The sequence below is a fragment of the Panthera uncia genome, chromosome E1 (assembly GCF_023721935.1).
Source record: "Panthera uncia isolate 11264 chromosome E1, Puncia_PCG_1.0, whole genome shotgun sequence".
Lineage (NCBI taxonomy): Eukaryota > Metazoa > Chordata > Mammalia > Carnivora > Felidae > Panthera > Panthera uncia.
This window is the reverse complement of record NC_064814.1, coordinates 11,564,947-11,579,901: the sequence shown is the minus strand read 5'-3', so window position 1 is coordinate 11,579,901 and position 14,955 is coordinate 11,564,947. Positions and strand designations below refer to the sequence as shown.

Genomic DNA, 14,955 nt, shown 5'->3' with positions numbered 1-14,955 from the left:
GATACACTGTTGGATACAAATGCTTGCTTCCTTCCCTCTTACTCCCTCATTCATCCAACCTTTGGCTCCCTTAAGTTGAACATTTTCCAGTACTCTTACAAGTTTAAACACTGCATTTATTTAAAAAAAAAAAAAAAAAGAGGTAATTCTTATTGCTTAGACTCTTTATTAGCTAAATGAAGAGGCTCATACAGGTAGGGTACTTGTCGAAGCGGAGTATTTTACTTCATCTCGCAGTGCTAATCCTGTGAAGTTGTCCCGTCTAGCCGCATATTCCCCGACGTTGGCCAGCCCCGGCACCACACAGCAGCTCAGGGCGCTGCGGTAGATGCTCATGTCATGGGCGTCATACCACTCGTCTGTCTTTTCATCATAGCATTCCACGTTAAAGGTGGTGGTAAAGCCGTTAAAGCCGCCCACCACAAACAAGAGGTCGTCTACCACCTCGATGCCAAAATTGCTACGAGGATTAAACATAGTGGGTATCGTGCGCCAAGTGTTAGCTACTGGGCTGTAGGCTTCCGCACTCCTAAGTCGATTTGCTCCGTCAAAGCCACCTACCTATGGACGGCAAGGGAAACATGGTTGACTGTGAGCCATTGCTTCTGTTCACCAAGGAAGAGGCCTTCTTGGAGGCGGGGGGGGGGGGGTGACCAGTGATTTCATACCTCCCGCTTTCCATTATTCTCCATGGAAAAAAATGCTTTCCAAATGCTGGCCGATAGTAGCGTAAACCAATTTGCGAACAAAAAAATCCAGAGCTATCGTTTTTGTGTGGTACAAGATAAACTCACCGCATAAACGTGTTCTCCGTAGGCAATTACGCCTATTCCACTCCTCCTGCTTCTCATGGGTGCTATGACTGTCCACTGATTGCTCTCAGTGTTGTACACTTCTGCTGTGAACAGGCACTCATTTCCATTAAAACCACCACATATGTAGACCTGTGTGACGAGCGGCCCATGGTTATTAAAATCGTTACCTCTGGGGAGCAGAAAGAAAGGGTGTACGCATGGTGGTGGCAAAGGGACCCCTCTGATACCAGTCCGTACACTCTGAGTATCTTTTTCCCACGTGTGCACGCGTCGCTTTTTTCGTTGAATGTTTATTTTGAGAGAGCGTGAGAGGGGAAGGGGCGGGGCGGGGGGGAGAGCAGTGGACAGAGGATCTGAAGGGGGCTCTGCACTGACAAGAGAGCCCAATGTGGGGCCGGAACCCATGAACCGTGAGATCATGACCATCATGACCTGAGCCGAAGTTGGACGCTTAACCGACTGAGTCACCCAGGTGCCCCGCCCCGCATGTATTGGTTTTTAGTGAGTAAAACCTAAAAGGACAGTTACAAAGGGGCACTAGTTGCAGAGTCAGTACTGCAGCGTGGGTGCTGCCACGTCTATTTTCCATCCACCCCCAAACAAGTACTTCTGGGCCTGGTCTGCCCCCTCCCAATTCTTACCTTCCCATAGAGCGTGGTGGCACTGGCGTCACTCCTCTGCTCGTGCATGGGGGCGATGAGCGTCCACTGGTTGGTCTCTGGTTCATAGCGCTCAGCAGTGTTGAGACGCACGTAGCCGTCAAATCCTCCCATGGCATAAATAAAATTGCTGAGGACTGTCACACTGACGTAACAACGACGGGAGTGCATCGGGGCCACCTGGTGCCACGTTTTCTTGACTGGGTCAAAACGCTTAACGCTATTGAAATAGTCTACACTGTCAAACCCCCCAATGATATAAACGTAACCTTTCAAATAGGCTGCCCCATGGTAGGCACGGGGACTCTCTTCCTCACAAGTGACATTCACCCATCTGTCTGCCCGAGCATCATATGCCTCAATGGCATTGGTGGGGCTCCCACCACTCCAGCCACCAATTGCAAATAGGATGGCGTAGGGCAGGCGGGGCCTGGTGAGTGGGTTGGTGAAGTCAGAATTGGAGGGTCCATTCATGTTTAGATCATACATGGCCTTTAGGGCATTAATGATGACTGGCTTGCATTCCTCGCTGTCTTTGACGTAGTCGTTCATCTTAACATTGTTCATGAAGTACTCAGCATGCATTAGGGCCAGGCGAACCTGAGAAGGAAACACAAAGTCAGATGAGGTGAAGGTACCTGGAAAACCCATGTCCTTAACTCCCTGTTTACAGTCTGCCTTTGAATTGCAGCAGGGTCCTATTTTACTTTGTGTTTGTTTACTTGTGTTTACTTTGTGTTTACAGCTCACAGTTTTAAATATTTGTTTTTCAGATGTGGTATACATTTGGATGCTGACAATGAGCTAGATAGAAGGTCACAGAGCTAGCCCCTTCCTTGGCCACTGGGCAGTACTATTAGACCATAAAAGGCTGTGGCAATTGTTCAGTCATTGAATATTTACGTTTCTCTGTATAAATAACCCAAATTAGCCCCGGATGGCTACAATTGTGTATGACACTCGTGGTTTGGTGTCTAGTCCCACTTCTGCCTGGGGTTTGGGGAAACTCACAATAAAAGAGGGTGAAAAGAAGGCCCTTTAGAATTCTTTTGAAGGCCTTGCCGTCTCTTTCCCCCACTACCAGGGAGAATTTTGGTCAAAGAATATAACAGAAGGAACTAGCAATGCCAAGAGCAAAGAAAATTGCACAATTCCGCAGAATAGTAGGAGATGGCCTTCTATGTAAGTGTGTGTAAATACAGCCCCGGAATCTGCCAAACATCTGAACGCAGCTCTTTGCACAGTCCCTCCGGGATAAATGAACCAAACATGAGCAAGTAAGCATCCCACAAAAAAATAACTAAACTTGACCTTGGGAAGCAAAACTGAAATATGCTGCTTCCTGTTTTGGGGGTCATGAGAAATCCATTTTAAAATGGCCTCAAATACAGCATCTTCTTGTTTGACGTTGAGCTCGTCTTTCTCAATGATATCCTTCAGTTCACTGACTGAGAGCTCTAAAAACTCGGCCGAGACTTTCACCATCTCCTCAAAGTTGTGCAGTATGAACATGTAGGCCTTCTGCCTCAGCTCGGGGCAGTAGTAGTAGTCCGTGAACTTGCAGATGCCGATACAGTTATCCAAACACAGCTCCGACTTGAGGAACTCACAGCAACCCCTAACAATACCCATGATGTTGAATTGGTCTGCAGCAGCCAGCAGTTTCTCCACATTGTCCGGCGTGATAGGGATGGTCCGGGTGTATGCATATTCAATAATTAGCTTCATCATGTCCGGGGAAATGCCAGGAATGTTGTATACCTTCTTTTCAGTGTTGTTCCAGCCACTTGTAAACAAAGCTCTGGAAAGAAGAAAGAAACTAGTAGCCACTGAAACATTTCTCTCCAGTTTCTCTCCCACCTTTGTTTGTTGAGAGTTTGGAAATTTCTCAGCTAGTGCACAGTGAGTATGCCGGAAACAAATTGGTGTGAAGAAGGGGAAGGGGAGGGTAGAGTGCGTGCTTTATACAGTGGGCAAGAGAACCTTGCCAAGAACTTTGACTTCGGTCACTCTTCTTCTCCTCATGGTAACTAAAACTTTCCCCCATTTTGTGGATGGAAAAATTGGGCTCTAGACCTGGAAGTAAGACCTAGGTCTCTTCTATCCCAACTGAAGTCTACCTTCCTTCAGGAAATTAAACTTGAGCAGTAACGCTTTTTTAATGAGCACTGTTAAATTGACACATAACCCAGAATCTGATCACACCTCTTACTGCTATCTCCTGGGTCCAAGCCACCACCATCTCTCACCTAGATGATTGGGAGTAACCTCCTAACTGATCCCCGTGCTTCTGCCGTTGATGCCTCTGGAGTTTACAGTTCTACCCCAACCTCCTTACGAGTTTATGTTCCTCTTCCACTCAGAACCTTCCGCTGAGATCCCTTCTGACTCAGAGTATTATTATACAAAGCGCTTCTCAGGGAGCACAGAAGTCCTCTGAGATCGGGACCAGTAATACCTCTGGCCGCTTCCTCCCACCTTCCCCCTTATTCCATTCCAGTCCCACTCGCCTTGCTTTCCTTGAATGCACCCAGAGGTGCTTCATTTTTGGTCCTTTGTACATGCTGTTGCCTCTTCCTGGAAGGCTCCCCCTCTGCAGACCTCATTTCTCACTCCCACGTCCCCTTAAAGTCTTTGCTCAAATGTCATTTTGTCCGCAAAGAGATCATCCTATTTAAAATCACCACCCTCCTCTCCATACCTTCCTTTTTTCCCCCAGCACTTAATCTGCTTTGTGTTTTATTTATTGAACGCCTGTTCCTCCTACTAGAAGGTAAGCTTCATGAGAACAGAAATATTTCTCTCTTTATTCATCATTTCCAGTACCCAGAATAGTGCCCGTCACAAAATAAGCACTCAATAAATAATTATCGAATGAACAAATGACTACGATCCCAAAACTATGTATTGGGCTCCTACTGTATAGCTAGGTACTTTTTAAGTTGTTGAACAAGACAGAAGTCCCTACCCTGATAAATTTTTGCTTCCTTTTTCTAGGTGGTTTAAAGAAATATGGATCAGATTCTTCTCTAGAGCAGGGGTCTACAAACCTATAGCCTCTGGGCCAGATTCGATCCGCCTCTTTTTTTTGTACCGCCCATAAGCTAAGAATGTTTTTCACATTTTTAAATGGGGGGAACAGAATACAAAGATTCTGTGACACCTGGAAATTGTAATAAATTCAAATTTCTGTGTCCATAAATAATTTTTTTGAAACACAGCCATGCCCTTTCATTTAGTATTGTCTATGGCTGCCCTCCCACTATAAAGGCAAAGTATAGTCATTGTGACAGAGGCCGTATGGCCTGCAAGCCTTAAAATATTCACTCTCCGGTCTTTTTGTAGACCCTGTTGTAGGTCTAGATGAATGAGCATTTTTAGCAACAGATGGGACACATTTATCATATGTTCATCGGAATTGATTACTCAAACATTTTCGGCTCATGAACAAAATAGCTCTGCCATTTCCTGGGTGACAGTGGTTGTGGCCTAAACTCCCTTTATCTTCTGGTAAATCTTTCCTTGATGCTTTCCCGCATCCTCCTTCCCATGTCCTCAATCCTTGTTAATTTATCACCCTGTTTGAGATGGTCTCTCTGGGATAGGGGCACACGGGGCAGCTGAAGGGGCACTGTCCTCTAGGTTTAAGTAGGAAATCCAGTATGGTTGCCTTCCCAAAGGTATGCTAGGGTGAGAATCAAAGGGAAAAAAGCACCTGGCCCACCAATAGTTGGTTGGAATCCAGTTGAAAACCAGAGAGAAGAGGCCCCAGCCCCAGTTGTGTCTCTTCAGAAGAGACACAGGAAGACAAAGGAACCAGGCTACAGGAGCCCAGGGTTTTGACAGTGTCCCTCATGTAAGGTGACAGGTTGGGAAACATGAAATGAACCAAAATGTCTCAGAATAAGCCCAAGTACCCCTTCGGCTTAGTTTGGCAACCCTGTTATACCTAAAGTAGGAACTGCAGCTACAGAGGATGTTCTTGTGGGCATTGAACTCAAAGCCATTGACCTTGATGACCACGTCGCAGAGCTTGCCCTCCAGTCTAAGCTCGTTAAAGATCTCACAGGTCATCGCGCTCATCTTCCTCTCCATGTGAGGCTGGTGGAAACGTGTGGAGGCCGCCGCGCTCTCCATCTCCATGGCACCCTGGGACCAGCGGAGAGAGACTGCTCTCCTAGGGTGTCGGGAGGGTTGTGGGGGGCCCCTTTAGCCTGCTGTCGCTCCTTTTCCCTACTACATCTTTCATATAGGGCCCATCAGGCAGCCCAAGTTCCAGGATCCTGGGCTCGCAGTGAGCTCACTCTCAGGATTGTGCTCTCAGATTCTGGAACTCTCTCCTGTCCCTGTCTTCCTTCCTTCTCCCCTCCCCCACCATTCAGGCTGAAGGCCACCCCACACCTTCCGAGCCCTTGAATCCAGAACAGGACTGTGATCACCCACACCATAGAAGAGTTTTTATTTATTCCAGTTCCTGTTGCCCACTTCAGTTGTCCAGTTCTGGATGAGTGTAGCATCAAGCTGCCCTCTTCCACTGCTGAGCACTTGTCTCCCCAGACCCTCAATTCCAGGAAACCAAGTCAGAGGAGGCAGAAGGGAGTAAAGCTGATTAGAGTTCACGCTGGCCCAGCTGTCCAGGGCCTTCCTGCCCTGCGGACTTGTGTCAGCCGCGCGTTTTCTTCTGTGATGAGGAGTGGGGCCGGTTAAGGACCTTCTGGATGTTTTCCAGAAATCACTCTATGGCTCCTTCAGATCCGCTCCTTTCCTGCGGCTTTTTTGTCATGCAAACTTTAAGTCGGGAAACGACCTCTCCGGCCAGGGGTTTTGCTCTAGGCAGTGGTACCCGGTAACCCCAGCTCTTGGGACCCTCACCCGCCTCAACACAGAGCCCTCAGCCGGGGTGCTCCCCGGCGCGGGCGCCTCCCGCCCCCGGCCCCGCCTGCCGCCCGGCCCTCGGCCCGCGGTCCCTCGGCCACCGGCGGCCGGCGACGCCTGCGCAGTGCGGCGGCGGGGCGGTCGTTGTCCCGGCGCCGTCGTCCCGGCAGCGAGCGCCATGGCAGAGGAGGTGAGGCGGGAGGTAGCGTCCGGCGTGGGGCGTGGGGCGGGCCCCGACCCCCGGGGCGCTCCGAGGCCCCCAGCGGGCCGCCTGGGCCGCGCCGCGCCACCCCGGCCAGTAGGCGCCGCGGGCCAGGCCGAGCCCCTCCTCCGCTCCCCGCACCCCGCCCGGCCTCGCAGGCCTGTCGAGCCGGCCCCGGGCTCCCCCTGGGCCCAGCGCGGTGCGGGGGTCAGCGCTTCTCTCGGGTCTCGGGACAGGTGAGCACCTTGATGAAGGCCACGGTCCTGATGCGGCAGCCCGGGCGGGTGCAGGAGATCGTGGGCGCCCTCCGCAAGGGCGGGGGAGACCGCTTACAGGTACGGCCCGGGGGCGAGGTGGGGCGGCTGGGGAGGTGACCTGCCCAGGGGGCCTGCCGGCGCTGCGGCGGACACTGCATGCCCTCATCCCCTAGAAATGGCCAGCGGCCTGGGGGGCAAGCAGGCTGCCCCGCCCGATTTGCCCTGGGTTAGAGCCCACCTGCCCGAAAACCTAGATTTCAAATTTGTCAGTCATGCCCTGCTGCCGCTTCCTCTAATTAGGTCGAAAGCACCCAGCACCAGGCCCAAAGGCCTTATTTCCACACTAGCCCGGCCAAAGGGCTCCCCAGGAAGCTGCAGATATGGAGATGGGTCACCTTGGGAAGGACCCAGGGCATAGTGATGGCAAGGCAAGAGTCAGAGTCCTGTCAGCCTCCAGCAAGAGGCTGGGCCTCCTCAGGCTTAGCAGGCTACTACCTAGGATTAGTTCTCCCTTCCCCCCTCTGGCCTTTCCTAGCTCCTGCAGGGCTTTGCCCACTGGCAGGGCCCTGAGCTGTTTTGCCTTGCATAATCTTCCCCCACCAGACAGGGCTACACTGGAAGGAGCCTGTGTAGACAGCATCTCTTTTGCATTTTAGGTTATTTCTGATTTTGACATGACCTTGAGCAGGTTTGCATATAACGGAAAGCGATGCCCTTCTTCTTACAGTAAGTCACATACTAGCTTGCTTTGTGGGGCTTAACAAGATGGTGGCTCCTAAGTGGCAAATAAAAGGAGTTCTGTGTTTTTGCAGACATTCTGGATAACAGCAAGATCATCAGTGAGGAGTGCCAGAATGAGGTACGTCACCCCCCTTTGTTCAGAGACGGCTATCAGGTGCTACTGCAGATGGTTCTTGGTGGCTCTGGTGGACCTTGTGTCATACACTGGGGTAGTGTTTCCTTTATGTCCAACACATGTGATGATTGGTGGTTAGAATATGGATGTGATGCCTGTTGCTAGCTGTGGAGTTTACAAGGGACTTCAACATTTTCTATTTAATCCTCCCGCAACTCCGAGGGGTGGATAGAACCATTATTACCTCCATTTAGCAGATGAGAAAACATTTATTCAAAATGAATAAACGTTAAAAAGAAATTTTGAAAACAGAGGCTTGGAAAGGAGAAGCATGTCATTCAAGGATCATATGGCAAGACATGGAGAGCCTGGTTTTCCCATAGATCCGATTCTGTCCCAAACTCACTTGACTGCATTGTGCTATTTCTTTGATGATATAAAGAATAGAGCCGGGTCCGCTGTGCGTTTCTCTGCTGAGCTCTTGCTGCCGAGTAACTCTGTCATTTAGCTTCATTTCGTTAGGAAATTCACTAAGTTATATACTAAGTGGTCTTTCGGTCTGTCATATTGGTCAGCTTTTCCAATACTCACAGATTGCTTGCTGTTAAGATAGGCAACAAATTCTAGATAACTCTTCCTTTTCTAAAACCTGTCTCTCTGAGATACACTTTTAGCTTTACACAAGTTCTCACACCGATTACCTTCAGCAAGTCACTTTTTGTGGCTCCTCATGTGTCTGATCTTATCAGCTTCCAGAAAGCTGTATCCACAAATAAGACAGCAGGTTTGGGTCCCCTCTTTAGGATAATGAGGCCAGGGAAAACTAAGATCCTGGGTGTTGGTGAGCTCCTGAAAAAAGTCATAAAGCAAAGCTTATGGATGAAATCTTTTTTCTTTTTTAAAAATGCTATTCTTCTGTTGAATTCTCTTATGCTTTTAGAAGACTGTTCTCACACCCCCAAAAACGCACACATTGAGAACCTCAATACATTTTGGGAGCTTTCTCCCCTTGTCTGTGATCTTTGTACTTAACTCTCTTTTCGAACTGTGGTCAGGGACTCCACATTAGCTCTCATAATATTCTGAGATTGTGCCTGTATTAAAATTAAAATCCTTTACCCAATCGGTTCCCGTTTTTATTGGGTGCTGTTATTGACGGACTCTGTGTGACACACGGCTCCCGACGTGGCCTCCCTAGCCAAAGTTCCTGGCCTGTGGAAGGAAATCTTAGTAAGAAGTACATGTACCTACTCGCAAGGTGGTTCGCCCGATGTTGGTGTTGTGTTGGTTATCCACTAACACGCTGGGTCCCAAACTTGACTTCTATGATTTTTCTACTTCCATTTCCATGACTTTTGCCATATCTTGGTGATTTTTACTACATATTTTACTTTAAATTGGCCTATTATTAAAAATCTGAATGCAGTTCACTTAGAAAAGAAACAACCTTTGTGAAAGCATGAGTTTGATGTGCTAGGGTGTTTTTTTTTTTTTTTTTTTCCTTAATATGCACTAGAATGAATCTAAAACTACTAAAATGAAAACTGTTTATCCACGTACCCCCTAAAGTCACCTCAGCCCTCAGCTCCCCCCTGAGAAAGTGTATCCCGTTTGGGGAAATATAGCATTAATCCCTTCTTACTGGTTAAACCCTGCTGACTGAGCTAGTGAGAACAACAAAATCCTAGTAACTTCTCACCTGATGGCAAAAGGTCTTCGTTGATTCTTAGACCTCATGGGATGACCAGCTGTGCAGATCGGTCACTCCCTTACACAGAGTTGCATCTTCTAGGTGATTCTTTTTCTCAGGCTAATCGGTGGGACTTTGCTGGGGAAAACTTGATGCAGACTAACGGCTTTTGTCTTCATTGGGATGTTCCAGCTCAAAGCGCTCCTTCACCACTATTACCCAATTGAGATTGACCCACACCGGACCGTCAAAGAGAAGTTACCTCATATGGTAGAATGGTAAGTGACGGTGGTGTTGAGCCGCTCCTGGCCCTCATGGTGGACTGGTCCACCTATTAGAACAAACTGTCCAGCCACCGTGGGGCGACCTGTGGCCACTGCTAGAGTGGGGCCCCACTAAGAGTCTTTGGAATGAGGTAGAAGCCCCTTGGTTTGGGCGGGGGGGATAAGTGCTTTGGGAGATAACTCTCCTATTGGAACCAGTATTGCTGGACGGAGCCCCAGTTCCCCAGAACGTGGGGGTCACCGAGGGAGGGATTCAGAAGAGTTCTGACTTCAGCAGTTAGCTCACCCAACCCTTGTTCCTGTGGCTGTGGTGTGGCTTTCTTACCCTCTTCCTTTTAAGGACAGCCAGAGTCTTCAGGAAGTGGCATGGTGGATGAGGCCTCCCTTAATCCTTCCAGAAGGGGACTTGGCCCTGAAAAGAGAACTTTTACTTACTTAGTGATTTGAATTTGGTCTTTGGTGGGGTGTCCATTTCTAGGTGGACCAAAGCTCACGATCTCCTGTGCCAGCAGAAGATTCAGAAGTTTCAGATAGCCCAGGTGGTTAGAGAGTCCAATGCAATGCTGAGGTAAGCTTCTTGCTCTGGAAACCATTTGAAACCGGTTTGCTCACCAAAAAAAGAGTCTGGGAAGGAGTAGAGGGGAGTTAGTTGCTGGGGGAGCCAGAAGAGACATAGCACCATGAGTGGCTGTTGCAAAGAAGGTCTTGCTTTTCCTCTCCGGATACAGCTGAAGGATTTCCCGCGTTGGGTGCATCCTAGGAAGCTGTCTATTGCCAGTGGATATATTATGAATATGACCAAGCCTTGCTCTCCTAGAACAAACAGCATCTAGCTCATTTTCTCCAATGGTAAAAAGACACTGGGGTCACCATGGTGGCTGGCGTTCTTAATCTAGACATGGGAGTTGGCTGGCCTGGGATTCTTGATCATTAGTGGCCTTCCCAGTGCAGCTCTCTCTGCTGGCATGTTTACTGGAGGAGGGGTGAGGGCACAGAGAGGGAAGAGCCTGCTCTCGAGGATTGGGTGTCCTAACTGGGGAGAGCCATGAAAAGCCAAGAGAGTAGAGACACATGCAGATCCAGTAAGTGCCTGGGTGGGGTTCGGGTGTTTCCTCAATGAAGCTGCCCCAGAGAGCTGCCTGGTTGTATTTTGCTGGAACAAAATAAGGCAGAAACAAACCAACCAACCAAAAGCCCATTTATATGAAGTTCAAGGATAGGCACAGCTAATCAGCGGTGATATGAAGGGAGAATGAGAGGGGATGGCGTTGGTTGGGAAGGGACAGAAGGGAACCTTGATCTGGTTAGTAAGTACATGGGTGTATACATATGTAATATTAGTTGAGTCGAACACTTAAGATTAGTGCACGTTAACCATTTACTGTATGTATTTTATGCCGCAATCTAAAATGTTTTTAAAAAGAAAAAACTTAAAAATATATCACCCAAGGAGAAAAGAAAGACTGGTGGAAGAGGCGGAGTCCATTCATCTCTTTTCAGGGAGGGATACAAGACGTTCTTCAACACCCTCTACCAGAACAACATTCCCCTGTTCATCTTTTCTGCGGGCATTGGTGATATCCTGGAGGAGATTATCCGACAGATGAAAGTGTTCCACCCCAACATCCACATTGTGTCTAACTACATGGACTTTGATGAAGACGTGAGCCAGATTTTCTTTAGGCTGGGGATGGAGAGGGATGGGGACCGCCAGCCCTGGGGGCAGCACCCGCAACGTTAGCCCTGACCTGGGGAGGGAAGGGAGGGAAGGCATGCTGGCTTCTTGCTTCAGGCAGTTATTTCTTTCTTTATGCCAGCTAGAGACAGTTATTTCCTCTTTATTTTTGTTTTTGTTTATTTTTTAGAAAGAGAGCACGCGCATGCGCGTGCACAAGTCGGGGAGGGGCAGAGAGAGAGAGAGGGGGCCCGAAGCAGGCTCCAGGCTCTGAGCTGTCAGCACAGAGCCGGACGCGGGGCCCAAACCCACGAACCCGTGAGATCATGACCTGAGCTGAAGTTGGATGCTTAGGCCACTGAGCCATCCTGGCGCCCCCTAGAGACAGTTACTTCTGAAGGACCTACCTTTTGGTGTTTGGCTGACAGCTCTCTGCCCCGGGGTTCAGCCAGGCCCCATGTCACTGCCCTAGGTCCTATGCCATCCTAGGTACTCAAGGGCTTAGACTTTGACTTGTTTTCCTAGAGCCAGAGGTCAGCTGCTCCAACTCACCCTTGCTCTGACTTCTTCCCCTTAAAACCAATGGCTGGAATTTTCGTCCCTTAAACCTGTGGCGAGGACGTGGCCCGCAGCTGGGGTTAGCACACATGTAGCCTGAACAGCGCCTGTTTCATGGGTTTCATGCTTCCACCAGAGTAGGTGATCAATACTATTTGGTGGTCCTTTTTTGTTGGAATCAGGGGTAACAACTTCTTTTTTTGTAAAAGGCCAGGTAGTAAATATCTTGGGCTTTGTGGGGTGGACTTTATGATCTGTCACAACTACACAACGTAAATTTACGCAATGTCAATTCACTCTGCTGTGAAAGAACAAGCAGCCACAGACAAGATGGAAACAAATGAGCCTGGCCGTATTCCAGTAAAACATAATTTAGAAAAATAGGCCCAGTCTGGCCTATAGGACCCAGTTTGCCGACCCCTGGTTTAGACTACAGCGAGGTTTTGGCATTTCTGTGGCTCGCAGGACTCCCCTTTCTCTGCGACAGAGACGGTGGAACACTGGCTCTAGCTGGGTCCCTGTAGCCCTTCTGTCTGTCTCCTGATTATTTAGGGTTTCCTACAGGGATTCAAGGGCCAGCTCATACACACATACAACAAGAACAGCTCCGTTTGTGAGAACTCCGGGTACTTCCAGCAGCTTCAGGGCAAAACCAACATCCTCCTGCTGGGGGACTCCATGGGGGACCTCACTATGGCCGATGGGGTTCCTGGCGTGGAGAACATTCTCAAGATTGGCTTCTTAAATGACAAGGTGGGTATGGGACCAGACCCTATCTTAGTGGCTTGCTTCTTTCTCTTTTTTAATTTTCTTTTAAAGTTTATTTTGGGAGAGAGAGAGAGAGAGAGAGAGAGAGGGAGAGAGAGAGAGAGAGAGAGACAGTGCACACATGTGAGCCCCTGAGCATGAGCAGGGGAGGGGCAGGGAGAGAATCCCAAGCAGGCTCCGCCATGTCAGCACAGAGCCCAGTGCAGGTCGATCTCAACCCAACCATGAGATCATGACCTGAGCCGAAATCAAGAATCAGATGCTAAAACCAGCTGAGCCACACAGGAGCCCTGGCTTGTTCCTTTTTCAATCCCTGTTAACTAATGCCTAGCGAACACCTTCTGTGTGCTAGTCACTGTTAAGTATTAGAGGTACTAAGGTGAGCTACGAGCCATGTTCGCAGGAAAACAAAAGAGATACCCCGTGATGACAGCTGGGTTCGGCACATGGCATGACAGTGGGACTCAGAGACAGGGTCACTGGAGCCTGCACTTACTATTTGGTGCCACCATGTTCCAGGCATTTTAACCCATTTAATCCCTACAGCAACTTTTTGAGGTAGAGACTAATATGCCTTGTTTTACAGATGGGGAAACTGAGGCAAGGAGGTTAATCTGCCCACGGTGACATAGTTTAGGAACTGGTAGAGCTGATTAAAGTCCTCCTAAGTCATACCTGTAAGATATGATTGAAATAGGAGATGTCAGTATTCAGGAGGTGGGTTTGCAGTTCAGAGAACAAAAACACAAGGACAGACCAGAGGCTGACAGGGGGCGAAATGGTCAAAAGGGGGCACAGTATGGTGTCAGGCTACAAGGCCACCAGTCCTCCCCTCAGCCAGCAGGGGCTGAAGACCTCCAGAGTGCTTGAGCCTTGGGAAAACTCAATCCAGACGGGTTAGAAGTACATCTGGTTTTTAAATTTCAATCCTTGTGCTGTCCTTTGGACATTGACCCAAGGGTCAATTGTGGCACCCTGTACCCACTGCCATCCAAAGGGCAGGTCCCTGTAACGTCGAGCTGCAGCTCGGATGCCCTCCCTCCCCTGCCCCAGGTGCCAGGGAGGCAGAGGCAGAAGTCAGGGCATTTTGGGGCCTCTCGATCTTCCCTTCCCCGGGGCAGGTGGCAGAGCGGCGGGAACGCTACATGGACTCCTATGACATCGTGCTGGAGAAGGACGAGTCGCTGGACGTGGTCAACGGGCTCCTGCAGCACATCCTGCACCGCGGGGACTGGATAGAGATGCAGGGCTCCTGAGTGCAGGCCAGGGTCAGGCGCGGGGGGCTGTGGAGAGGTGGGAGCCTCGCCAAGAGGCCGTCCTGCCGAGGGCGCTGCTTCTCCCAGGGCGGGCAGTGAACAGTCCAGGGTGGTGCAGCTGGGGAGCCCGTGCCCCTCCCTCCCCTCCCAGCGCCCAGGCTCCAGGCTCCGGGAAGCCCTGCCCGGCAGTGGGAGGGTCCACCAGGTGAACATGGGACCTGCAGGGTGTTAGCACTCTAACTAGGGACCATCTAGCCCAGGGGTTCTTTTTTCCCCAAATTTTTAAACACGGAAAGCTGTGCTTCAAACAAATCTAATGTGTGAAACAGATCTAAATAAAAAAAGGGAAAAAAACCCAGCTGTTCTGATTCAGGGGGTGCAGGGCAGAGCCCGTACCTCTTGGTTTTGGAGGAGCAGGAATCTCCAAGAAGCCACTAGGGCTCTATGGCACAGAATTTCAAAACCACCGAATTCACAGGCACCTGGCTGGCTCAGGCAGTGGAGCGTGTGCCTCTTTTTAAAAAAAAAAATTTTTTTTTTAATGTTTATTTATTTTTGAGACAGAGAGAGACAGAGCATGAACGGGGGAGGGTCACAGAGAGAAGGAGACACAGAATCTGAAACGGGCTCCAGGCTCTGAGCTGTCAGCACAGAGCCCGACACGGGGTTCGAACCCACGGACCGCGAGATCATGACCTGAGCCGAAGTCGGACGCTTAACCGACTGAGCCACCCAGGCGCCCCGAGTGTGTGCCTCTTGATCTCGGGGTTATGAGTTCGAATCCCACGCTGGTTGTAGAGATCACTTACATAAATAAAATAAATAAAATATTAAATAAATAAATAAATAAATAAATAAAATACATAAATAAAATATTAAATACATATATAATATAATACAATATAAATACATACAATATACAATAAAATACAATATACAAAATACAAAATATTATACAATAAAATACAATATAAATACATAAATAAAATATTAAAACAACAACAGCAACAACACTGAATTCACCCACAAGACCCTCTGAGCATGAAATGTGCTTGGGGGT

At 49.1% G+C, this 14,955-nt stretch overlaps 2 protein-coding genes across 3 annotated transcripts; one reads left to right on the top strand and one right to left on the bottom strand.

Moving 5' to 3' along the window:
- Positions 1-146: 146 nt before the first annotated feature.
- Positions 147-5,786, bottom strand: KLHL10 (kelch like family member 10). Its single transcript, XM_049636069.1, has 5 exons — positions 5,424-5,786; positions 2,786-3,275; positions 1,457-2,074; positions 795-944; positions 147-561 (listed from the first exon to the last, which is right to left on the bottom strand). The coding sequence occupies exons 1-5, from the start codon at positions 5,615-5,617 to the stop codon at positions 187-189; spliced, it is 1,827 nt and encodes a 608-aa protein (XP_049492026.1). The 5' UTR covers positions 5,618-5,786; the 3' UTR covers positions 147-186.
- Positions 3,271-14,418, top strand: NT5C3B (5'-nucleotidase, cytosolic IIIB). Of its 2 annotated transcripts, none has more exons than XM_049636087.1 (9): positions 3,271-3,376; positions 6,788-6,886; positions 7,465-7,534; positions 7,621-7,667; positions 9,547-9,632; positions 10,117-10,206; positions 11,139-11,301; positions 12,424-12,624; positions 13,761-14,416. In XM_049636087.1, exons 2-9 carry the CDS (start codon positions 6,800-6,802, stop codon positions 13,893-13,895), a joined length of 879 nt encoding a protein of 292 aa, XP_049492044.1. In that variant the 5' UTR covers positions 3,271-3,376; positions 6,788-6,799; the 3' UTR covers positions 13,896-14,416. The 2 variants fall into 2 exon arrangements, with proteins under 2 accessions (XP_049492044.1, XP_049492045.1); XM_049636088.1 differs by lacking the exon at positions 3,271-3,376 and adding an exon at positions 6,166-6,539 and having other exon boundaries at positions 13,761-14,418.
- Positions 14,419-14,955: the final 537 nt, after the last annotated feature.